At 53.0% G+C, this 25,181-nt stretch overlaps 3 protein-coding genes across 5 annotated transcripts; 2 read left to right on the top strand and 1 right to left on the bottom strand.

The window, feature by feature from the left end:
• Positions 1-5,631: 5,631 nt before the first annotated feature.
• TMEM256 (transmembrane protein 256) lies at positions 5,632-6,707 on the bottom strand. Its single transcript, XM_037028147.1, has 4 exons — positions 6,568-6,707; positions 6,260-6,291; positions 5,956-6,036; positions 5,632-5,854 (listed from the first exon to the last, which is right to left on the bottom strand). The coding sequence occupies exons 1-4, from the start codon at positions 6,650-6,652 to the stop codon at positions 5,711-5,713; spliced, it is 342 nt and encodes a 113-aa protein (XP_036884042.1). The 5' UTR covers positions 6,653-6,707; the 3' UTR covers positions 5,632-5,710.
• Positions 6,708-7,199: 492 nt separating this feature from the next.
• Positions 7,200-22,380, top strand: NLGN2 (neuroligin 2). 3 transcript variants are annotated; one of them, XM_037028145.1, is made up of 9 exons: positions 7,200-7,292; positions 7,589-8,140; positions 10,597-11,284; positions 14,466-14,516; positions 16,641-16,790; positions 16,960-17,145; positions 17,265-17,457; positions 18,082-18,678; positions 19,452-22,380. In XM_037028145.1, the coding sequence occupies exons 3-9, from the start codon at positions 10,831-10,833 to the stop codon at positions 20,323-20,325; spliced, it is 2,505 nt and encodes an 834-aa protein (XP_036884040.1). In that variant the 5' UTR covers positions 7,200-7,292; positions 7,589-8,140; positions 10,597-10,830; the 3' UTR covers positions 20,326-22,380. The 3 variants fall into 3 exon arrangements, with proteins under 3 accessions (XP_036884040.1, XP_036884039.1, XP_036884041.1); XM_037028144.1 differs by having other exon boundaries at positions 7,215-7,366; XM_037028146.1 differs by lacking the exons at positions 7,200-7,292; positions 14,466-14,516 and having other exon boundaries at positions 7,441-8,140.
• A 492-nt stretch (positions 22,381-22,872) lies between these two features.
• Positions 22,873-24,103, top strand: SPEM1 (spermatid maturation 1). The gene is made up of 3 exons (XM_037028095.1): positions 22,873-23,016; positions 23,112-23,172; positions 23,370-24,103. The coding sequence occupies exons 1-3, from the start codon at positions 22,873-22,875 to the stop codon at positions 24,101-24,103; spliced, it is 939 nt and encodes a 312-aa protein (XP_036883990.1).
• The last annotated feature ends 1,078 nt before the right edge of the window (positions 24,104-25,181 follow it).

Raw genomic sequence — 25,181 nt, 5'->3', positions numbered from 1 at the left:
TTGATTAGGAAGGCATCACCAGGAAGGTGATAGTTAAGTATAAACTTAAAGGAGGTCAAGGGTTGAGACTTGGAGACTTCCAAGTGAAGAGTGTTTCAAGCAGAGGAAACAGCGCAAGGGCCTCAAGGCAGAAGCATGCCTTACTTGTTCAATGAACAAAAAGAAGGCTAATGTAGCTGGAATAGAATGAGATGAAGGTAAGAGAGGTCACAGGAGGCCAGTCACATACAGCCATGTAGACCATTGGGTTATACTCTGAGTGAGATGGGAAATGGTGGAGGGTTCAGACAGAGACATGAGACTCATATACTGAAACAATAGTCCTCAACTCTGGTCACAGGTTAGAATCAGCTGGGGTGCTTTAAAAAATTGGGCCCCACTTTATATAATCTAAATTAGAATATCTGGGGTGAGATGCAGGCATAACTTTTTGAGAATTCTTCAGCAGATTTTAATGTGCAGCTAAGGCTGAGGACTAGTGTTAGGTGTTCTCTCGCCATCCCCCCCCCCCCGCCCGCCACCCTCCCTCTCCTTTGTCCAGAGTAGGCAATAGGTAGGCAAGGCAGAAGAAGGTCCTTGCAAAAAACTAGGTGACATTTGATGGTGGCTCTGGCTAGGGGCCAGAGTAGTAGCAGTGCAGGTAGGGGGAAATGGTAAGATTCCAGCTATGTCTTTGAGCCAACAGCACTTGGTGATGGCTTGGATGTAGGGTGTGAGAAAAAGGGAAGTTAAGGTTGACTCAGGCTTGGCCCAGGAGACCCTTCACAGTGTGGGCTCCACGCTTACTCTTTTGGCTTTTCTGACTGCCCACTCCATCCTAAGTGCTTCAGGCACTCCTGTTTTCCCTCCTGGGTTTTTATTTTTTAAAGATTTTTATTAACTTACTTTTAGAAGAGAAGAGAGGGAGAAAGGGAGAGAAACAGTGTGTGAGAGATACAGCAATCAGTTGCTTCTTGCATGCCCCCAACTGGGGACCTGGCCCGCAATCCAGACATGTGCCCTGACTGGGAATCTGACAGGCAACCTTTCAGTTTGTGGGACATCACCCAACCGAGCCACATCAGTCAGGGCTCCCTCTTATTTTGTTACCAGTATGATTTTGTCCCTTTAACTATGCATGCTGAAAACCCCGCGGTAGACTGAAATCTTACCAGTCTCCAAAGGCAAAACAAACCCATTGTTTCAATGTGTTACAATGTGTTTCTACTTGTAAGGGTGAACACAGTATCAAATTATGTTTTAAAGAGTCTGTCTTTACTGGGTTTTGTTGTTGTTGTTGTATACAAAATGTGTTTATTGAGATGATTCCCTACGCAGCTTGATTCGGGTGGTTTTAGTGCATCCATCTGAAGGAGCGTACTTCTGGAAGCCCGGCTTTTCCTCCTGTCGTCCATTAGAGGACAGCAAGAGAAGCCAACACACAAAACGACTGCATGGTTAAGACGGTGGTGATTTTACAGCATCCTGGGCACTTCACATCCATGAAGTAGAAATTGGGACTCCGTACCATGAGCTTCTTCTTATGTTCCCTCTTTTCTTCTGGAGAGGGATGAAGGAGATCCTTAGCAAGAGGCACGTTATCGTGGGGAGGGCATCACCTCCAGAAAGTGTCTTCACTGTTGAAATCTGAGTTTCTTGGTATGTGCATGAAGGAAAGAACTTAGCTCTGGGAATTGGACAGAAGGGAGTTTGAATCACAGCTTACTTGGGTCCTAGCTGTATGACACAGACCAAGTCACTGTATTTCTCTTAGCTTCACTTACCACCAACTTTCAGGACTGTTGAGAAGACTGGATGCAATATGTTGTAATAATAGGAACAAATTATCAAGCAGGACTTATTTATATTGGTTCCTCAAGAGCTAAGCCCACTGGCAGGACCAAAGCTAAGTAAGGTATTAGGGATCACGTTACTGGAGGGTGGCCATTCCAGAAGCCGAGATCTCCCCCCTAGAGGCTCCCTATGTCCCAGACATGCCTGAGATGAAGGATGGAAATGGATCAAGAGCACTAAACTGGGAGGTAGGAGCCTGAAGATCCAGTGCATTCTGGGCCACTCTGGAGGTTCCCTTTGGGCTCTTATTTTACTCATCTTTAAATAAAGAAATTTTTAAAATATTGTGATCCTCTATGCCTCAAGTCATGTCTCATTGCCTAGATACAAATGCTTCAGTGGCTCCCTAACATCTTCAGAAAACAGTCCAAGCTCTCAGCAGTCTCCCTATTTGGCCCTTGCTGTCAGTACCTTTCACTACTACCCTCTCATGATCTTCAAGCCAGTCACCAGGAATCCTCTCAGGTCTTGAGTGCACCGGCTCTCTCTTGCTTCAGGGATGCCTTGAAAGCTCTTGCCTTGGTCTGGAACATGCCTCTCTCTCTTCATCACCCAACTGCTTCAAGTCTCCACTCAAGTCTAACACTGCTACACTGAAGGTGCTACAGGAGTTGGAACTCAGTAGGAACTAAGATGGGAAATAGAAACTCTGAATTTAAAAGTATGCAGATCCTAATTAAAGTTGTGGCGCTAAATGAGATTACCTAAAAATCCTCAATTAGAGAAGTCATCTGTACTTTTTTTAATGCATACCTTCAGAAAAATTAAGTATGCAACTCCAGTATATTATACTGATATGCACTTTATAAAACATACACAAAGGTAGAAGTTAAAAAGAATGAAATATATAATTTCTTCATTAAAATTTTGAAACCAGCCCTGGATGGTATAGCTCAGTGGATTGAGTGTGGGCTGTGAACCAAAGGGTCAACAGTTCAATTTCCCATCAGGGCACATGCCTGGGTTGCGGGCCAGGTCCCCAGTGGGGGCCATGTGAGAGGCAACCACACATTGATGTTTCCTTCTCTTTCTCCCTTCCTTCCCTTTCTCTAAAAATAAATACAAAAAATCTTTTTAAAATATATAATTAAATTTTAAAAATTGGAAACCACTGAATTAAACCACAGAGAGGAGGAAAAGCTAGCTAAGTGGCCACAGAGACGGAAAAGCAGCAGAGTGGTACCATGGAAGCAACATGTTGGGTTTCAAGGACAGTGTGGCCAACTGTGTCAAACACTGCAGAGAGGCTGAGGAAAATGAGATTGAAAATCATCCATTAGATCTGGCAACCAGGAGGTCATAGTGAGTCACAGGATCCTTCGAAGGGCATTTATGGGGAAGAAATGAGATGAAAGACCGACCAGAGTGGGTTGCAGAATAAATTTGAGCCCAGACCTCTCTTCCAAGCTCAGCCAATCAGGTGCGTAAGCCAGAACGCTCCCTCTCATCCAGTGTGCAAAGCATCAGCAAATTCTGTCAGCACTATCTTAAAACTATATTTTGAATGGGATCACTTTAACCACCTCTCCCACCCTAAACCAAGGCACCACTACTATCTCACCCTGGACCCCTTCAGTGGCCTCCTGACTGGTCTCCCTGTTGCCATCCTCTGACTAGTTCTCCAGATATTTTAAGCATATCAGATTCTAGCACTCTCACTTAAAAAATCTTTCAACGATTTATTGCTGCACGACAAAGAAATTCCAAGTGTCTGCCTGCAAGGCCCGCACTGGCCATCCAGACCCCCACTCACTCACCCAGTGTTGACCACACTGATTTTACTTCTTCCAACTCAGTTTTCTCCTGACTCAAAGATTTTGAACTGCTCCTTTTTGGTCTGTTTTGCCAGCTAATTTTTCTGTCTAGAATACACTTCCTTCAAGCTTTTCAAGGCACACCCTCCACTGCTCCACAGTTCTACTGCCTCCGTTCTTTTCCCTTCAAGCACGGCACAGCTCCAATGATACATTTGTGTTTAGTCATTTAAGGTCCATTTCCACTACTAAACAGAAAGCTCCATTAGGGAAAGGATGACATCTATCTTGTTCACAGTTGAATTTTCTTGTGTTTGATACATGATCAATACTTGATGAGCATTGACTTAATAAATGCTGCGCCCTAAATATCTGCCAGGTCTCTTCATGCTGTGGGAGCTACCCCAGCCTGCCTCGTCACTTTTTATCACTCCTGTTTTCAGAAACTCAGCTCACATGGGATTCCTTTAGTCCCATGCTTCTCCACTCCCACCTCTTTGTTCGCTGTGTTTCCTTCACACAACTGAGTTCTTTCAAGGTCCACCTCAAACATTGTGAAACATTTTCTGACCCCTAGTAGATGATATTCTGTCCCTTCTTTGAACCCCCAAGCATACTGTAACTACAGTAGCCCCCTATATCCAAAGGGGATACATTTGAAGACCCCTGGTGTGTGCCTGAAACTGCAGTATATAGTACTGAATCCTACACATTTTTTTTTCTTTTATTTTATGTTTTTTCTTGTTGGACTGTTGGCTGACATCTTTGTATAGACTCAATGCTTTTTGGCATGACAGGTTGCCATCTATCAGTACATGTTTCCTCTTCATGTCTTCTACCCAACTTAATGCCTTTTCTTTTTTTTTAATATTTTATTTATTTATTTCTAGAGAGGAAAGGAAGGAGAGAAGGAGAGAAATATCAATGTATGGTTGCTTCTGTGAGTCCCCTGCTGGGAACTGGACTGCAACCCAGGCATGTGCCCTGACTGGGAATCAAACCATGATTATGTGGTTCGCAGGCCCGCGCTCAATCCACTGAGATACACCAGCCAGGGCCCCAACTTAATGCCTTTTCCATTTTGACACAGAATTTTCCAAGCATTGTGGCTGTAACTTTGGAAGTTTAAGGTATGACAGCAAAATGAGCACAACTTTCTTCCCTCTTCACAACTTCACAGGTAGAAGCTTCGTTCTGACTGTAAATCTTAGCAACCTCAGCATGACTTTTTCTTTCCTTAAGTCAAGAACTTTCACCTTTTCACTTAGAGAAACACTTTACAGCTTCTCTTTGGCATATCTGAATTGCCAGCATCAGTACTCTTGTGCTTCTTGGCCATTATTAAGTAAATTAAGGGCTACCAAACACAAGCACTGCAATACCATAACAGTCAATCTGATAACTGAGATGGCTACTAAGTAAATAATGGGCTGGTAACTCTGGACAAAGAGGTAATTCACATCACAGTGAGACAGTGCAGGATGGCATGAGATTTTATCACACTACTTAGAACAGTGTACCATCTACAACTTAAGGATTGTTTATTTCTGGAATTTTCTATTTTGCATTTCTGGGCCATGGATGACCATGGGTAACTAAAACTGTGCAAAGTAAAATCATGAAAAGTAAAACCACAAATAAGAGGGGGCTACTGGAACAGCACTCCTTCCATCCTGCTTTTCCTTAACACTGACATCTAGAGTAAGTGAGTGCTCAATAAATTTGTGGAATAACAGGGCTGAAAACCACTACCCTACAGCAATCATCAAATTCTTGTGGGCATCTGAATTACTAGAATCTGAAGACAAGCTTACTAGAATACAGATCCCCAGGCCTCAAAGAGGGCTTCAGTGAGAATCTGCATTATTTCAAGCATTCTTTCTGACTCTGATACCCACCAGTTTAAGAACCTCATAACAAATTAACTTGAGGTGAACAGAATCCCCAAAGCTCACTGATTCAGTTTAGGAAAGGGAGGGAGTTCAGAAGTTAATAACCCCTACCCTTCCTCCTCCAAGAGTTTAGATGAACAAAGACTCCAACGTTCTTTACTTGCCTTTCTCTTTTAATACTGTCCCTACTTCAATTCTCAAAAATAGTACCCAGAAATCAAACAAGGAAGCTCAAAGAGCCAAGGCAAGCCAGCCCAAGAGTAGAAGGCTCCCTCCTGCAGGGGCCAAAGTCTGGATGCTGGGGTCTCCACTCAGAGCCTGGTAGTAAAAGCTGGTGCAGAATAAGGTGGTTCCAGATGCTAGCAGTAATCCGGCCTGAAAGAGATAACAAGGAAACAAACAAGATAGTAAGGAAATGGCAGACTGAGAAGGAGTTGGTGGGACTTGGCCAGGGTTAGGCAAGGGGGTAAGATTACCCAGAGGGGTTTTCTGCAATGGGGCACCGCTAACAGGGCCAGGCTGTGTAAGAAGTGGTGTTTGTTGGCCTTGTCAAAGAGCTGTAAGAAAGAGTAATGGGGAAACCTCCTAAGAAACACAGAACCCTGGATCCCATGGGTCAAAAGTCCATTCCCAAACTGAAGTTTCACTCTGCCCATCCCTCATGCCTCAGGGTTGCAGCCCTTCCTGCTCCAAAGACTCTGCGCTCCCCCCTTCCCTCAGGGACCCTAGACTCTGTGCCCTGATAAACTACAAGTCGGCGAGCCCCGGCAGTTACTTTACCTCCTTCCCGTAGGTATCTGGAAACTGGGCGCCTGTGTAAAGGAGAGGCAAATGTTACCAGTGCTAACGCCTCAACTCCTGGGAGGACCCTGGTGGACACTGTAGAGAAAGGGCACCCCCAGGAGGCTTCTCATTGGTGGAAACACATCCTGGGAACCAATTGGACCGGACTGAGGGACTCGAAAAGGTTTACGGCTGGCAGGCTGTCTGGTCTATGAAAGACCCAGTACTTCCCACAGACTCCGCCCCGCACCAGACCCCATAGGTCGTCCCAGGCACAATCCCAGCTCCATCCCCAGCACACTGACCGTGCGCCCCGTAGGTGGCCAAGCCTAAGGCCCCGGCTCCAGACAAGGCACCCAAACGACGGAAAGCAGCCCCCGGCCCAGCCATGGTAGTAGATGATCACGCGCCTGGAGAACCCTGCCCAGGACACTGAAGAGGCCAACCAATCCCGAGCTCCCATGCAAATAAGGTGCACAGGTGTCCAATCAGAGCCGTGTTCATTTCAGCGTCCAGGTTCTCAATCGGGTGCTTGCGCCTTTGTAAAACCCCTGTTGAGTGGCGAAGACATCTGGCGGGCGGAGAAATCAGAACCAATTAGGAGGAGAGGAGCAGTGGGGGCGGGGTTGGGGGCGGTACTACAAGATTTGCGTCACGGGTTGGCCCACTTTCCAAGTTGATCTCCTCTTCTAACACCCCCTCCCACCTCCTGCCAATTTACAAGAATCCAGGTCCCCATGCAAAGTTCTGGCCCTTTCCCCACAGGCTCTTTCCTTTCTTCTTTAAAACAGACCCGCACCTAAAAAGAGGGGACTCTGTAGTTACCCAAGCCCCACCCATCTCCATTATACCTGCCCACTATACATAGGGCTCCTCCTCCAGGTCCAAAGGCCCCGCCTTCATCATATGCCCCGCCCCCTATAGTTCACCCCCACTCCCACCACCAGTACCACCAACCGCGAGAGCCCCGAGGGTGGGGTATTTAGGGGAATGTCTCCTTCCTTCACGGGACCACTTCGTTCTTATGTCGGTCTGTCCACTCCCTCCCTTTTCCACCTTCTTCAATCCCCCCACACTCTGGAGGACGGGCGGGCTGGCAGGCGGGTGAGAGCGAGGGGTGTGCGCCGCTCTCTCTGCAGGGGGCGGGGGAGGCGGCCGCGCGGTGACGCGCGGGGCTGCTGCGGCTGCTCCGCCGACGGATCATCACTCTCGGGCTGGGATGGACGCGGGGCGGGTGGGCCCTGGCGAGCGGAGCCAGGAGTCCGGGCCTCCCAGCTGCTGAGCGTCCCCCGAAGCCTTCCCCTTACCCCCACCTTTCCCTCCTAGGAGCAGTGCCGACCTCTACCCCGGGGCTCCAGACTCTACTCCCGCCTTCCTCTGACTCCCCGGACCTCCCACCCCCGCCCGCCCTCGGGATCGACTAGATCCCTCCCTCTCCCCGAGGATTTCGGCTGGATCCCTGCCCCTGCACCGTGGATCCTGCGCTCCCGGGCTACGGGCCCCTGGGGATTGCTGTGGACTCCTCTCCCCGCACCCGATTCCTTAGGATCCTCCGCCTGTACCGTCTTCTGGTCCCTCGAAGCCGGCCCACGAAGCCAGTGGATCCTCAATCCAGTCTTGTCCCGTTGCCCCCACCTCACTCCTCTGTCCCCACTGCGGGGCTCCCTGTTCTCCGCTTCCTCCTGACCCCATCGCCTACCTCTCCCCGGGGATCGACTGGATCCCAGCCCCGCCCCCTGGGGCTGGGGCGATCCCCCTCCCCCGCTGGGTGAGGCGCTGCGGGCGGGGGCTGGGCCTACAGGACCGCGGGGGCTCAGAGGCCGCCGCCCCCTACTCGGAGCCCTGGATGGAGGCACCACGGCCCCAGGGCTGAGCCAGGTAGGACCTAAGCTGGGTCTGGTGGAGGGGATTTCGTGGCGGTCCACCGGGGTCTCCCACTCCCCATCTCTCCCTGCGCCTGGTTTCCTTCAGCCTGCTCTGTCTGCTGGTCTCCGCCTAGGGATGCTCTCGCCGTGTCTCTCCGTCTCGGTCTCTTTGTCTCTGCCTCTCTCCAGCCCATGAATGATCCTTTGAATGGGCCCACAGACCCCATGTGTTCCCATCTCCCCCTCCCCCTCCTTCTCCCCTTCCCAGCCAAGCCATTTTTCCCCACTGCAGGAAGGGGGGGGGGGGCGCTGCGGCCTGAGCCCCCGTCCCTCAACTCTCCCTGGCTGTGGGAGTCAGGCCTGGCTGGTCAGGAATGGAAAGAGCAAGAGAGAGGAATAGAGAGGAGGGGGGAGCACGATGTGGTGGACAGAAAGAAAGAAGAGGAGAGAAAATGGGGGAGACAGATAGAGAAAGAGGAGGAGAGAGAGAAAAAGAAAAGGCTTGAGGGAGAAATTTGGGGAAGGTATGTGAAGGAGAGAAAAATGAGAAACACTAAGGAGGGAAATATGGAAGAGAGTGATGAAAAGAGACTGAGGGACAGAGACTGAAGGCAAGAGATGGAGCAGTCTGGAAGAGGCTGGGAAAGATGCGCTGAGGGAGCGTTATGGAGAGGAAAGAGATGGAGGGGGGTGGCTCCAGAGGGAGGGAAGAAGGGAGAGAAGCTGTCAGGGAGAAGGCCACAGGCCCAAAGTACCTTAAGGAAGAAAGGGTGACAGAGGCAGATAAACCGAGTTAGTAGGAGGGGGAGGGGATGGCAAGGCCATGGAGGCAGAGCCCACCCTGACATGGGAAGAGGAAATCCCGAGCCCCTTCTAGATGGTGGAGAAACAGGAGCTTTAGAGGACCTGAAGATGGGGAGGGCATGACTGGGTGTGTGTGGTAAGGATTCCTGTGTCCTCATCTCTGGAATAAATTGACACCTGCAGAGAGCCACCGGAGGGCTGGCGCCTGGCTCTGAAAACCCCACGTCAGCAAACAGCTTTGGCAGCTGGGGGGGTTGGGGGGTTGCTGAAATGACCTAGGTGTTGCCCCTTCAGTCAGATCTCTTCCCTTGCCCTGCTCCTGCTGCCCTGAGCACCCAGGTATCTAGCAGAGCAGCATCTGTGGGGGCCTGGCAAGGGGAAGGGGAGGTGAGTAGCTGAGACAGGATGAGAAAAAGCCTAGGTTTGCCCCCAGGATACTGGTCAAAATACCATGTGTGGAAGAAGAGCTGCCTGGAGTACAAGGCTGTTCAAGACTGTGGGAGGGGGGCCGTCAGCAGGTGCATCTGACTTCCTCTAAACCCACCTCAACACCCCTTCTCCCCAGCCAGAGGCCTGGTCACTAGGACTAGACTCTGATTGGCCAACAAGGGCCAAGAGGCGGGTCTTTTAGGGTACTTTAATGCCTCCAGTCTCCGGCTCCCCTCTACATACATACTTCTTCCTCTATGCTAAGGGTGAGGAAAACTCTAGCTTTCTGACTCATGCCTCTGCCCTTATGCCTAGAATGGACCCCATAACCAAGCCAGTCCCTTCCTCTCTCCCTCCAGACCTGCCTACCCCCCCACCCACCCCCCCCACCCCCCCGCCCGGGTTAAAGCTGCAGCCCGTTGCCGAGGTAACATTGCGGGGCAGCATCCCATTGCCGTCGCTCGGCAACCGGCTGCAGGATCATGCATCTGTCCCTGGATTTGCCCCGCTCCAGCATCCCCTCTCTACTCTAGCCCCTGCCTCAATGCATCTTAACTTCTGAGGGAAGCAATGGAAAGGGCCTGGGGAAAAGGGGTTCCCCGCCCAGGGCTGCACAAATCCTTAGGGAATGCAATGTCAAAGGGAGGAGAAGGTGCTGGGCTTGTGCAGTCCCAAGGAAGGCCTGGAGTCTGGCCTGGGGTGGGGATTAAGTGCCATGAAATTACAGCTCAGGAGTAATTAACACATATAAACAAACCCGCCACTTCCTGCTAATTAATGACTTGGTATTTTTATTTTCTCTTCCTTGTCTATCTCATCCCTCCCAGGGAGGTGGGAACTGGGACTCCTGAGTCCCTGAGGAGAGCCCTCCTAGTAGGGATAAGAGCAGATAAAGCAGCTGGAAGGAGGCAGGCAGGGTCTTCGGAGCTGACCATCCTTCCCCTCTGGTTGTGTCCTGGACTTTTACCACATCTTGACCCTACTCCCAGCCTCAGACTTTTCTATCTAGGTCCCTGCTGATGGAGGGGGTTTTGGGGGTGAGAGGAAGTGCTGGGGGGCCTGAGGGTGGAAGAAGGGGGGCAACTGGCCTGAATTCCACGTCACTAACCACTTGTCTCTTCTGTTTCCCCGTTCCCTTCTGTCTTCCCTTCTTCCCTTCCCTTCTTCCACCTCTCCTATGTATTTTTCTGTCTGTCTGTATCTTGCATACTCTCTCCCTCCAACCCATGGGTCCAGCCTGCATTCACCTTTTCCCACTTCCTTCCCCTTCCCCCCTTGCCCCCTCCATGGAGAGAAACAGACCCCTTCTCTGTCCAGTCTAACCCAGGTCCCTTCCCACTCCCCTCCTCCCTCCTTTCCCGCCCCCTCCTCCCTCCTGGGGTGAGGGGGGGCCTCCCTCCCTCTCCCCCCCCTTCTCTCTCTCTCCGAGGGGGGGGGTCCCGGGGAGGGAGGGGGGATCCCCCTATCAGCATGTGGCTCCTGGCGCTGTGTCTGGTGGGGCTGGTGGGGGCTCAACGGGGGGGAGGGGGTCCTGGAGGTGCCCCTGGTGGTCCTGTCCTGGGCCTCAGCAGCCTCGGGGAGGAGCGCTTCCCAGTGGTGAACACGGCCTACGGGCGAGTGCGCGGTGTACGGCGTGAGCTCAACAACGAGATCCTGGGTCCCGTCGTGCAGTTCTTGGGCGTGCCCTACGCCACACCACCCCTTGGCGCCCGCCGCTTCCAGCCGCCCGAGGCCCCGGCCTCGTGGCCCGGAGTGCGCAACGCCACCACCCTGCCACCCGCCTGCCCGCAGAACCTGCATGGGGCGCTGCCAGCCATCATGCTGCCTGTGTGGTTCACCGACAACTTGGAGGCAGCCGCCACCTACGTGCAGAACCAGAGCGAGGACTGCCTGTACCTCAACCTCTACGTGCCCACTGAGGACGGTAAGGGTGCGGGCACCACACTGGGCACTCTGTGGACACAGCCCACAAACATACATGCAGAACCTCAGGCATTGGCACAGTCCAGGATGGGAACTGGGCTTTGTGGGGACAGTGAGCGGACAGTATGTCCCTGGTGGCTCTGCGTGCCCTCCAAGTGTGGTATGGGTACCTGCCCAGCAGTCCCAGGAATGAATCCCATAGACAGCCACCCGCCAAGTTCCACTCCCACAGAGACAGCCAGTGGTAAGGTCAGCAGACATGAGGCTGGACTTACCCAGCTGGTCCCCACAGAGGATGTATCCATCATCTGTCTGGGCACCCATTCCACTCTACCCCCACCTCCCACCCCCAGGCCTGGGCATGTCCCTGGCTTGCCCACTTTACCAACATTTATAGCTCAAGGACAGCAGACTCCTTTCCCCCAGGCCAGTCCTGCAGACTTCTTTCTATCACATCACATCCAGAGCCCCTTGCCTAAGCCCAGGGCCTCTGCTCCAGGCCCTCTCTGATCCCTATGTCCTATGATCCTTATATGATCCTGAAGGATCAGGGCAAGGCCTCCCCAAGGGCCTCTTGGCTCACGCACACCCACCCATCCCCATCAGAACACCTTCCCTGGAGCTCTTCAACTGGCTGTCTTATCAATAGACTCTCAACTCAGTTCACTACAGCTCTGCCTCGTAGCCCCAGCACCCTCCGCCTAGGCAGTTCTGCTCCTGCCAACCTCCAGCACACTAAGATTAATCAGAGTACCCTTCAGAGTGCCTTCCAGCTGTCCACAACAGAGGGAGTTAGCACAACTCCAGCCACCACAACAGACCATCCTCACAGCTCCACACTACCCTTCTTACACCCTATGTCACTAGTCTAAAATACCCCAACACCTTGTCAACACCATCTACTCCTACCATACCCCTACAGGTCATTTTCCAACAACTTTACACACAGGCCTCGTACCAGGAACCCCTTTATGTACACCCTACACACCCAATGACCCACCTCATGTACCAAGTCCCTCAACAGATGAGGATCTGTAATACTCAACATGCAGTCATGTGCCCAACCGATCCACACACTGACCATGTATGTGTTCTAACACCCACATACTGCAGCTCCCAGCACCTTTACACAGCACATGCTCCAACATTTTTCTAAAACTGTGTACCCCATTACCACACCTGTGGCTCCCAGTATTTCTGGACATAGGTCATGTGCCTAGTAATACCCATACATAGATAGACCTGTATCCCCATAACCCTGCACCTGGACCATGTGCTCTGCCAGGCCATTCATACCACAGTCCCTGTACCCAAGGTCCTCTCATGCCAATCACGGAACACTTCCAGCACCTCAGCCCACCCATCTTGTTCCCAACACCTGTGTGGACAGTCCACCCTGTCTTGCTCATACCAGCCATGTACCCTAGCACCCTAACTACCCCTGCCCATATAAACCATGCCTCACAGTGACCTATACACACAACACACAGCAGGAGCATTCACTGTAATCCCGTCAGATTCCAAGCACCCGAATGGAACATTGACTGGACACCCTCTGCATGAGAGGCATCCACTCCACATCCCCTGCCCTCTCATGGAATGTTTACCACATCCAGCACTCTCCCTCCTGTGACTTCTTCAACCCAGTGCCTTCGCAGAGACTGTCCTTCTCAACACTCCCCATTTGTGGGCTCTCCACTCCCATAGCCTCATGTAGGCTACCCAACCCAGTGGCCTCCTCAGTGAAACACCCATCCAGCTCTTCCTGCCAAAGAGCTGTCTACCCCAACATCTCCACACAAATTATCCACCCTGCCCCACACCTTCTGTATTTTTTAACTATCGCTTACTACCATCCCACTTAGGGGCCTGATGCATTCAGGTGATCTCACTAAATCTTCGCATCAGCTCTGGAAGGAAGAGGTTGACTCAGGCACACACACATACACTTAATACTCGTGTACATGCATGCCTTGCTGGCTTCATGCCCATTCCTATCCTGTCACAGAGAAGAATAGGCCCTGACCCTAATGGGTCCCCACAGGGCCATTATTGCCAGTTGGGAGGAGCTTTCCACAGGCTGGTCTGGGCCTTGCTGACCCATCCCTCCTCCCGCTGTTGAGAGAAACCAGTCAGCTTGCGGGAACCCCCTCAGGCCCCTGGGTTCCAGCTCTCCCCTGAAAGAAACCTGGAGCCAAACTGTGGGCCTAGTCTAGGACCCTTCCTTGACAGTGGGCATGCTCTGTGCTTCTGAGCTCTTCTTGGCACCTTATGTGTCAGACTGGCTCAGGGCACTGTGTTTCTTATTCCCTACTTGTGGACTTAACCCCCAACTGGGGAGGGGGGATTTTTGGCATTAGACCAGGGGTTGGTGAAGGGCTGGTGCCCCTGGTGGGAGATTTACCATTTGGAGGGAGGAGAGCAGGCCTGGGTAGGGGATGAAGTTCGGAGGGTGGGCGGGGCAGAGGGAAGAGGTGGAGTGGAGGGCAAGACCTGATGACCCCTTTCCCTGCTTCCCCCCACATTGGGGACATGGGGTGAGAAGCCAGGCCTGTGAGTGCGAATGAAAGAGAAATGCTGGTGGCTGGGAGGCCGGGTAGGTGGGCAGGCAGCTTTAGCTGACCTACCCACAGCCCTCCAGATTGGTCCAGAGGGAAGCAGAATCCTTTCTGCTGTGGCCCCTCCTCTCTACAGCCTTGGGGAGCAGGCAGGTGCTTGACTAGCCCTGAAGAGGGCCTGTGTGAGTAGTGGCCAAGGCGGCAAAGCTGGCCTTGGTCTCCTGGGCAGGCTTCCCCTCCCCTCCCACCCCGCCTCTAAGCCTCTAACACTGTTTCATTTCCAGCAATTAGTCAACACATCTACAAGCCAAATCCTTTCCAGCCAAGTCAGTATGTCTTAAGACAGGCCTCAGCCCACTTAGGCACCCCCCCCCAAAACCAGCCTTTTCTTTGGGGCATGACTTTTTCCGGGGAGGGGAAAAAATTGGGTTGTAAAAAACGTTTTTCTCTTTTCTTGGTTTCTTTTTCTTGCAAACAAATTTTGCTTTTTTTGGCTTATTTTTTCTGCCCCCACCCTCCCCTTTTCTACTTTCTCTCCTCCCTTCCCCATCCACCACCTCCCCTGACCTCCATCTTTCCCCACAAAATTGTCCTTTTTTCTCTGTTTTGTGTTCCCGGTCTTAGGTCCGCTCACAAAAAAACGTGACGAGGCGACGCTCAATCCACCAGACACAGGTAGATTTAAAAATCCCGCTGCTGCATGTGGTTGCTGATAAGAGGACGTTCACGTTCACGGCCCTGCCCCTCACTAAATACCCCCATAGCCCTGAAGGCCCACAGTCGTTCTCCCCACTAAAAATGAAAAAGAAAAGAAAAGAAAAATTTGTAATATTGGAAAAAAGAATTATGAAAACTTCAAATGAAATTTGAACAAAATTGGACCCGCTAGAAAACCTGCAAGAAAAGCTAAACATGGCAAAAATATAGTGAAAAAAAATTGGAATGTCAGAAAAAAATAGAAAACCAAAACATTGGATAAAATGTTAAGAGTTTGACAAAAATTTGGACTGTTCCGAAACTTGTGAAATGTAGCATTTGAAAAAACTATTTTAATTTGAAGCAAAACAACATTTGAAAAGAAAATTAAGTTGGCAAATTGATGACACATTGAAACATCAGAAGCCTGCTACAATTTCCAAAGGCCTGTTAGATGCAGAAAATGCAAACATTTGAAGCAAATTAAAGAATTTGGAAATTTTTGAAAACAGGGCCCAATCTCTTGAAGTTTCACCACAAAATTTTGAATAAAAAAATGCAAAGAATTTTTTTCTTTTTTTCTTTTTTTCCAAAAAATGGATCTTTTTTTTTCTTTTCTTGTTGAATCTGCCTGAGAGCTTCTTGCTTTTTGGTTGTTGTTTTTTTTTCTCTCTTCTTTCTTGATCCTGTTTTTGTTGTTGGTTTTGAATTCTTGTTGCCCCAGCCCCACTTCCTGCTCCTTCCTTTTCTGATCCCCCCTCCTCCCATATTGGGAGTGGAGGTACTGGGTGGGGAAGAGGGGGGAGAACTGAGGGAGTTTAGGGCAGGACCTTGGAGGGAAGGAGACTCAGCCTGAACTTCTTGGAAGGCCACTAAAGGTTCAGGAACAAAGGAAAAAATAGGATTTGGGGAGGACATAAATGAGGCACTGCCCACCTAGGAGCTTCTGGCCAGAGCAGGCAGAGGGAGGTGTCGGAGAAGGTCCTGAGAGAAAGAAGGCAGGAAGCTGCCTGTAGGGAATGGAGGGAAGTGTCTTAGTGACCTGTTGGTTGACCTCTGGCTAGAAGAAAGTTTCTAGCAGGATAGAGGAGGCTGGCAGAGCCACTGGGGACCAGGCGTGGAGGCCCAGGCCTGGCAGCCCAGGCCTGGCTCTTGTTTGCTGAGGACCCAGGCTAGGCAGAGATTGCAGGTGTCTGGAAGGAGGAAGGCCTGTGGGCCAGGGGTCAGTCCAGCCCTGGTGCAGAGGCTGCAGGGGAGGGTACTTACATAGCTTCAGGGACTGTGGCAAGCCCTCTCAGACTCTGACCTTCTCCTAGAATTAGTCATTCCTTAGTCCAGTCTGGAGGGCCTCAAAAGTCTACTTACTACATGTCGCAGTGATTATGGGATCCTTTTGGGACATGACAAGAGAAGCGTCTGGTGCAGAACCCAGGGCTCAGACCAGTTTGCAGGGGGTTCCAAGACAGGGGAGCCGTACTCTGTCTTCATTAAGCAAGTTCTTTCCCACCCTGCCTCCTTCTGCCATAGTAATTAGGCTGGGGGTTGCCATGGTGACTGAGGAAATGACCTAGAAAGGAATTAGGGCGGGGAGGAGACCAATCCCCCAGGGACCCTGGGGCCTGGCACCCCCTCATGGACAGATCCGTCTACCATGTGGAGCTGAGGCCCAAGGCCTAAGTCTGAGAAAAGCCTAGGGCCCTCCTAGCATCTTTGGCTCCAGTGCCAGCCTTAGAAGCTCACTCTTCCTAGGAGCAGGAAGGAGATTTGCTGTGTGTGTGTGGGGAGGAGGTCCCCTGGATCCAGCAGATGCCCTGAGGGGGGCCACCCCCACCCCTGCCTCTGTTAGCCTTCTTGGAAGATCTGCCTGGCATTTGAAGAAGTGTCCTGGAGCAGACTAGCAGGAGGTGGGGAGGGACCTTCTGCCAGAGCTAGCTGGGGAGGGAGGGAGGGGAATCCGGTCTTGCCCCCCAGGGAGGGGAATGACATGTCCCCTGAGCTCTGGGCTGGTCTTCAGCAGGCCTGGGAGCTGGGAGGTGTTGCTTCTGGTCTCACTGTGCCCTTGTCCCCACTCCCGGCCCACCTGCCCACCCCTTCCCCACACAGATATCCGAGACTCTGGGAAGAAGCCCGTGATGCTGTTTCTGCACAGTGGCTCCTACATGGAGGGCACCGGAAACATGTTCGATGGCTCTGTCCTGGCCGCCTATGGCAACGTCATTGTAGCCACGCTCAACTACCGGCTTGGGGTGCTCGGTGAGGGAGGGCAGCCAACTCTAGGGAGTCTGGGAGAGGGGCCTGGTGGGTGGGGTCCTTTAAACCCAAGAGCAGCAAAATGGCTTCTGAGCTGGGCTGAGCTGCCCAGATAAGAGGCAAAGATGCTGTAACACCCCCCAGGTAGCTCCCTTTCTTCCTTTTCCTCCAGGGTTTCTCAGCACTGGGGACCAGGCTGCAAAAGGCAACTATGGACTCCTAGACCAGATCCAGGCCCTGCGCTGGCTCAGTGAAAACATTGCCCACTTTGGGGGTGACCCTGAGCGCATCACCATCTTTGGGTCTGGGGCAGGCGCATCCTGTGTCAACCTTCTGATCCTTTCTCACCATTCAGAAGGTACCATCAACCTCATTAGTCTGCCAGTCCTGTCCCCTTTCCTATACCCCTGAACCTGCGAGGTCCCCCTTCTCTGTTGGGCTGATACTGCCCAGCCTAACACCTGCCTATTCCACCAGGGCTGTTCCAAAAGGCAATTGCCCAGAGTGGCACTGCCATTTCCAGCTGGTCTGTCAATTATCAGCCGCTCAAATACACGCGACTACTGGCTGCAAAGGTGGGCTGCGACCGGGAGGACAGTGCTGAAGCTGTGGAGTGTCTGCGTCGGAAGCCTTCTCGGGAGCTGGTGGACCAGGACGTGCAGCCCGCCCGGTATGAGTATTGGTGTGGGCGTGGGAGGGCCAGATCCAGGCCTCCACCCACTTTACTGTGTCCAAGGAGGTTGAGGATGAGAGGTATCTGCAGGTTTGGCAAGGAGAGGTGGGCTTCAGGCCCCTCTAGTGGCTCTGACTTCTTCTCTTGGAAGCCTTCCCTAAGTGGAAGTCAGTGGAAGTGCCCAAACAGGGCAAGTATATACAAGGTGACAGAAAGTGCTTCAGAGAAGACTTCCAAGGCCAAGTGCCCTGAAGGATTTGTAAGAGAGATTTTTTTCCCCTCACCCCATGATAAACTTATTGATTTCAGAGAGAGAGGAAGGGAGGGAGAGAAGGGGACAGAAACGTCAATGTGAGAGAGAAGCATTGATTGGTTTTCTCTCAAACATCCCGCAACCGAGGACTGAACCTGCAATGCAGGCATGTACCCTAACCAGGAATCAAACCCGAGACACTTCAGTTTATGGGATGACGCTCTAACCAACTGAGCCACATCAACCAGGGTGGATTCATAGGAGATTTTAACTCCTATGAATCTTCCATGCAGAGGGCTTAACAAGCTATGAGTTGGTTGAGAGGAGGCCAGTGAGCAGGTAATGAGACTCTGACCCCTTCTTCCCAGCTACCACATCGCATTTGGGCCCGTGGTAGATGGTGATGTTGTCCCTGATGACCCTGAGATCCTCATGCAGCAAGGAGAATTCTTAAATTATGACATGCTCATTGGCGTCAACCAAGGGGAAGGCCTCAAGTTCGTGGAGGACTCAGCAGAGAGTGAGGATGGTGTGTCCGCCAGCGCCTTTGACTTCACAGTCTCCAACTTTGTGGACAACCTGTATGGCTACCCAGAGGGCAAGGATGTGCTGCGGGAGACCATCAAGTTTATGTACACAGACTGGGCCGACCGGGACAATGGTGAGATGCGGCGCAAGACCCTGTTGGCGCTCTTTACTGACCACCAGTGGGTGGCACCAGCCGTGGCCACCGCCAAGCTGCATGCCGACTACCAGTCCCCTGTCTACTTTTACACCTTCTACCACCACTGCCAGGCCGAAGGCCGGCCTGAGTGGGCAGATGCAGCGCATGGGGATGAGCTGCCCTACGTCTTTGGTGTGCCCATGGTGGGTGCCACAGACCTCTTCCCCTGCAATTTCTCTAAGAATGATGTCATGCTCAGCGCCGTGGTCATGACCTACTGGACCAACTTCGCCAAGACTGGGTGAGGGCCAGAGGGCCTGGGTGGGGCACCATGCAGGCCAAGGCATACACACTCTCCACTCCTTCTCTTTCTCACTTCTTCACAAAGCAACCATCCCTACATTACGGCACCTTGCCTTCTCGACTCAGACATCTGCTGGATACCTTCTCTGTGCCAGGCACTGAGTTGCGTGTTGGAGATTCAGCAGAGTTAAACAGAGAGGCCCCTGTCCTTTCTGGGGGTGGGCTAACTTGGTGGCTTTGGCTCCATGGCTGTCTCTTCTTCCCTCCCTTGCCCAGCTACCCTCTCTCTTCTACCAGTGCTCTGCCCTCTGACAGCCCCCATCTGTGTCTGAGCATATGTAGGGTCTGGGGCCGCCTGTCTATGTCTGTCTCTACATCTTGCACTCTTGAAAGCCATTGATGTCTATCCCTTTCCCTTCGATCTGTTTGCTTTTTGCTTGCTGATTTCACCGTGGTTGTCTTTCATATGTTTTTATCTTTCTGTCTCTGTATGTCTTTCGCACTCAGTCTCAGCCTCTGCCTATCTCTGTCCCTCTGTCCTCATCTCTGGAAGCCTGTCTCCATCACTCCTTGTTTTTCCTTACCCCTCTCTGGGAATTTCTTTATGTCTTCTATCCATCTCTGTCCCTCTGCCTCTTGCTTTTTCTCTGACTTCCTTCCGTTTCCCTGGCTCACGCCATCTCTGTCTCCTTCCGCACTCCTCCGCCACCCTCCCACACCTGTTGGAGCTTCACCCTCACTCCTACTTTCCCTGCCCTCCTGTGCCCACAGCGACCCCAACCAGCCAGTGCCGCAGGACACCAAGTTCATCCACACCAAGCCCAACCGCTTTGAGGAGGTGGTATGGAGCAAGTTCAACAGCAAGGAGAAGCAGTACCTGCACATTGGCTTGAAGCCGCGCGTGCGTGACAACTACCGTGCCAACAAGGTAGCCTTCTGGCTGGAGCTTGTGCCCCACCTGCACAACCTGCACACGGAGATCTTTACCACCACCACGCGCCTGCCTCCCTACGCCACACGCTGGCCACCTCGCCCGCCCCCCGGCGCCCCGGGCACACGCAGGCCCCCACCACCTGCCACTCTGGCACCCGAGCCTGAGCCCGAGCCAGGCCCCAGGGCCTATGACCGCTTCCCCGGGGATTCCCGGGACTACTCCACAGAGCTGAGCGTCACTGTGGCTGTGGGCGCCTCCCTCCTCTTCCTCAACATTCTCGCCTTTGCTGCCCTCTACTACAAGCGGGACCGGCGGCAGGAGCTGCGGTGCAGGAGGCTCAGTCCCCCGGGGGGATCAGGCTCTGGTGTGCCTGGTGGGGGCCCCCTGCTCCCTACCACTGGCCGAGAGCTACCACCGGAAGAGGAGCTGGTGTCACTGCAGCTGAAACGGGGTGGTGGCGTTGGGGCGGACCCTGCTGAGGCCCTGCGCCCCGCCTGCCCACCCGACTACACCCTGGCCCTGCGCCGGGCACCAGACGATGTGCCTCTCTTGGCCCCTGGGGCCCTGACCCTGCTGCCCAGTGGCCTGGGACCACCACCTCCCCCGCCGCCACCCTCCCTCCACCCTTTTGGGCCCTTCCCCCCACCTCCCCCCACCGCTACCAGCCACAACAACACTCTACCCCACCCCCACTCCACTACCCGGGTATAGGGGATGGCTGGGGGGGGGGCCTCCTCCCCAGCCCTCCCACCGGCAGGAGTGCCACTCGGAAGGCAGGGAGGAGGACTTGGCAACATGTTTTTCTCGCCACACGTCGAGGAACTTTAGGCGGACTTGGGTCCCCTCACTGGGATGTGTGTTTTCCCATGCATAGAGGCCCATTTTCTTCTCTGGACCTGGGCCTTTCAACAACTGGAGGGTGTTTTTGTCCCCTCCATTGGGACACCAGTCTTCAGTGTGTGAAAGTGTGGAAGGATTTTCCCACGTGAAGGTGTACTTTCTACGGGGGGGTGTGTTTTCCCATGTGCAGGGTGAGGTTTTGTTTGTTTGTTTTTTTTTGCCGCCCTGGACACATGTTGGCCCCCTCAAAGGATTTCTGTGGGGATTTGTACCCCGGAATCATATTCCCCCATGCCTTCTCCCGCCTCCTCTCTTTCCCCTGCCCACTCCGCGGAGGCCCTGGAAATGGTGTGTACATGTACAGTGACCCTTGGCCACCAGGTAACACAGGGTGGTTCTTGGGAAGTAATGAGAAACCACAGCACCCCCTCCCTGCCGCCCCACCTCCGCGTGCCTCCCCCCCCCCCCACCGCCCTGGAGAAGCATGTATTTCCCCCTTGGCACAAGTCAGGTGGAGCACAGTCTCCCAGGTAGGCCTTGCCTTCCATAGATGACAGAATAACTGCCGGGGGGACAGGAGATTGTGCATCCCTGTACCGTCTGGGAACTTGTTTTCCCAGAAGTCCAGGACACATTTCTCTGTGTGCAAACATGTTCTTGCATGTGGATGTATGTTTTCCCATGCAGATGGTCCCTTTCTCTCCAGTACTTCCTCGCATCCCCCCAGTCCTCAGGCCCAGCACCTAACTCCTCACACAGCAGGTGGGAAGAGTCTTCAAGCTCATAGAAGCTGAGGGGGACGTACAAACCCTGAGGGCAGAGCTCTGTCCCTCCCTTCCCCAAATATGCCAAGTTCAGGGTCAGGGGTGTGGGACCTGCCACCCATAGAGGCCATGCATGTTTGACCAAAGTCCTCATTGGGGTCTAAGGACAGCCTTTCCCTCAGTCCTCAGACCATTACTCATCTGTGCCAAACTGGGTGGGTGGGTTTGCCAAGGATTCCCCAGTCCTGGGCCACAGCAGGTAAACGTGGAGCAGGTGGGATACAGGAGAGGAGGAGGTGACAGCTATAGGGGTCCTACCTGTGTCTCTTTTATCTCCACCACATCTTATCCCTCTCTCTGTGCCTCAGTTTCCCGTTTCCACATGTCTCTCCCTCTTTGGAGCCATCTCTGTGTCTCAGTGTCAGACCAGCTTCTCCCTTCGGCGGCCCATTCCCCTTCTTTGACCTGCCCCTTCTTCCCTCAGATGCCAAGGCTGAGGAAAAGGGGGGTGGGGAGGAGAACGGGAGAAAGTCTTCATGGTTGGAAAGAGAATGAGGTCAGCTGTGCTGAGAAACAGATGGAGGGGGCAATGGGCGGCATGACACGGGCAGACACCAGCGGGAAAAATTTGAAAGGACGTGTAAGGTGACTGTCCAGAGGGGACCTGAGCATGGAGGAAACAGAACCTCGTCAGGGACAACAGTGGAGAAGGAGAAAATCCTTGTCTGCTAGCATTTTGTGGGTTGTTAGTGCCAAACTGGAGTAGGGGGTGGGGTGCTGTCTTCCACTGACACCCAGATCCAAAATCCCTGGTCTTGGCTCCCTAGAACTTGGCCTCTTGACTGTCCCTTCTCCCACCTCCAACCATGGAAACTTCATTCTCCTCCCACCTTTCTCCTGCCTGGTCTAGTTCCTCTCCAAACAGCCATGCCCTCCAAATGCTAGGGACCTGGGCCCTGAACCCTATAGACAGATGTCTCACAAGTTGGGACATGGGAGAGGGGCTGGGGGACCCCATGATTCAGCCACGGACTCCAATGCCCAGCCCTCTCCCCGGAACAGTTCCCTGACAGTCCCATGTCCCCACCCTTTGCAGCTCTGTACACATTTTTAAACCTGGCAAAAGATGAAGAGAATATTGTAAATATAAAGTTTAACTGTTGGTTGTGCCTGCTCTGATGTCAGGAGCTGGGAGCCGGGGGCTCTGAAGAAACAAGCCTTGGGGAGTGACTGCTGATGGGAGAGGTCCACACCCACACCCTTTTCAGTGACTGAGGTCTGAGAGAAGGGGAGTGGGTGCTGAGTAAGGTTGCCATGGTAATGCAGCTATTTGGGGAGTTAAGATTAGGACCCGTGTCTGCAGAAGACTGAGCTGGGTGTAGAAAAGGCCCCAGTGGGCTGACGGGCGGACACTGGGCAGGCCAGAGGGCCTGGCTACAGGGCAGGCATGCAAGGTGAAGGGTTTGGCTTTTGCCAAGGTCTGGACTCAGGCTGGAAGGTTAATCCTGGGCTGAGGACTCCCTTTTGGCACATTGTGAGGGGGAGGCCCAACATCATTGTGACCCGCTTACCCCCAGAAACTGGGACAGGCAGGCTGGGTACTGTGGCACAGTGGGCTGGGGGCCTAGAGGCCCTGGTGGCCCTAGGGACCCCCATGGCCATGGCTGAGCAGCCATGGCCCAGGTGTGACTCATATCGTAGCCCCAACACCAACAGCTGCCAGGACCTGAGCAACTCCATCCTATTGCTTCTGGGCCTCATCATCTGCATTAACATTGGCATCAATCTGGTGACGCTGGTCAGGGCAGGGCTGGGTTGGAGGGTGCTGGCAGGATGGCTTGGGGCGGGCCTGGTGGCCAGGGCTTGCCTGTGGTCACTGTGTCCTTCCCTCAGCTCTGGCGCAGACTTCGTGTCTTCTTACACCACATGTTCCGCCATATGGTTTGTGACAAAGGTAAGAGGGGCCTGAGGTTAGGGCAGGGGAAGGGCAGATACCCAGGTTTCTAGCCTTTGACCCTAACCTGGTCCCGCCCCCTCCCACTCTACCCTCTCCAATTTCCATAGCTGTGTATCTTCTGACCCGGAACCCTGCCCCGACACCACTGTAGGAGTCAGTATCCCCCTCAGCCCTTACCTCTCCCCTATCCACAGAAGCTTCTAAATTAGCCTCGCATGGAAAGAAGACCTGGCCCCCAAAGCAGAGCTCCCCTGCAGTTCACCTTAAATGTACCATGGACCCTTTGAAAATGACCCTGACATCCCCACCCACTCACCACCTTCGCCATCGAGACTCAGCAGCATGCTTTGCCCACCACCCAACAGCCTGGGCACCTGACACTGATGACGAGAAGCCCCCTGATCAGCATCCGGCAATCTGCTCCCACAACTGGAATCACCCCTCGGATTGGGAAGGCTTTGGATCCACCCAGGGGTTCTGGGCTCCCTGGGCTCAGGACTCCGTGGAGCTGCCTCCCCAGACCATTCGTTTCCAGCAGACCATAGAGGGAAGGCCCCTCAAAAGAGACATTCGGTCAGAACTGGACCTAGAGGCCTATGTGTACCCTGTGAATCCCCCACCCCCCAGCCCTCAGGTCCTGAGCCATAAGAACAGTGGAGGTGGAACAAGGGTCCAGGGGGAACAAGAGCAGTGCTCACCTGACCCCCCAGCTCCACCACCCATCAAGGGTCCGGCATTTGTCCCAGATGTCCCCCAGCGCCCCTCCTCAGCCCGCATAGTGTATGATGCCCATGATGTGAGGCGGCGGCTTCGGGAGCTGACCCGGGAGGTGGAGGCTCTGTCCCACTGTTACCCCATGGCCTCCAGATCCAGTACTACTGAGGAGACGGGCAAGGACTGGGTATACCATCCCCTGACAGAGAGGTGACTGGGAGAATAATTAAAAGAAAAGGAAAAAAAGGAGGTGGTTTGTGGTGGAGGGGTGGGGTGGGGCAGGGCTAGGGGCCACACAGCTCCCAGAAGCCCTGGTTGCCAAAGGAAACCTGGTAATGACCTTGAGAGTCCTGAGGACCCTGATCAACCATCAACCTCTTGGCCTCAGCCTCTCCATCAACCCTGTCCTCAGACCTTTCCCAGGCTCTTCTTGACTCCAAAGTTCCCATCTGCCTCTATCCCATTTTCTTTTTTTGTTTGTTTGTTTTTTAAGATTTTATGTTTATTTATCTTTAGAGAGAGGGTAAGGGAAGGAGAAAGAGGGACTACAATGTGTAGTTGCCTTTCAGTGGTCCCCACTGGGGGCCTGGCCTACAACCCAGGCATGTGCCCTGACTGGAAATCGAACTGCAATTCTTTGGTTCCCAGCCCTCACTCAATCCACTGAGCTATGCCAGCCAGGGCACCCATTTTCTTTCTTTTGTTTTTTTTTTAAGATTTTATTTATTTATCTTTAGAAGGAAAGAGGAGGAGAGAAGGAGAGAAATATCAATGTATGGTTGCCTCTCGTGCGTCCCCTGCTGGGAACTGACCTGCAACCCAGGCATGTACCCTGACTGGGAATCGAACCGCGATCCTTTGGTTTGCAGGCCCGTTTTCTTTTTTTAAGATTTTATTTATTTATTTTTAGAGAGAGGGTAAAGGAAGGAGAAAAAGAGAGGGAAACATCAATGTGTGGTGCCTCTTGCACACCCCCTACTGGGGACCTGGTTCACAACCCATTCACGTGCCACGACTGGGAATCAAACCGACAACCCTTTGGTCCTCAGGCCTGTGCTCAATCCCCTGAGCTTTACAAGCCAGGGCTATCCAGTTTTCTTTAGTCCCCAGATAAGGCTCCCCACCAATCCCACCCCAGACATCCAGAGAGTCCTATAGTAAAAGGAAGACCTTCAACCCCATGGCCCTCGGCCCTCAGAGGTCTGGTTTCTTCCAGAGCCCAGGTTTAGGCTGCAGCCACAGGAGAGGTGTAGCTGCTTCTCAAGCCCTGGTTTCTTCAGTGGAGGGACCAC

The sequence above is a fragment of the Sturnira hondurensis genome, unplaced genomic scaffold (genome assembly GCF_014824575.4).
Source record: "Sturnira hondurensis isolate 20B ecotype Veracruz unplaced genomic scaffold, ASM1482457v3 Scaffold0019835, whole genome shotgun sequence".
Taxonomy (NCBI): Eukaryota; Metazoa; Chordata; class Mammalia; order Chiroptera; family Phyllostomidae; genus Sturnira; species Sturnira hondurensis.
This window is presented reverse-complemented; position numbering and strand designations above follow the sequence as displayed.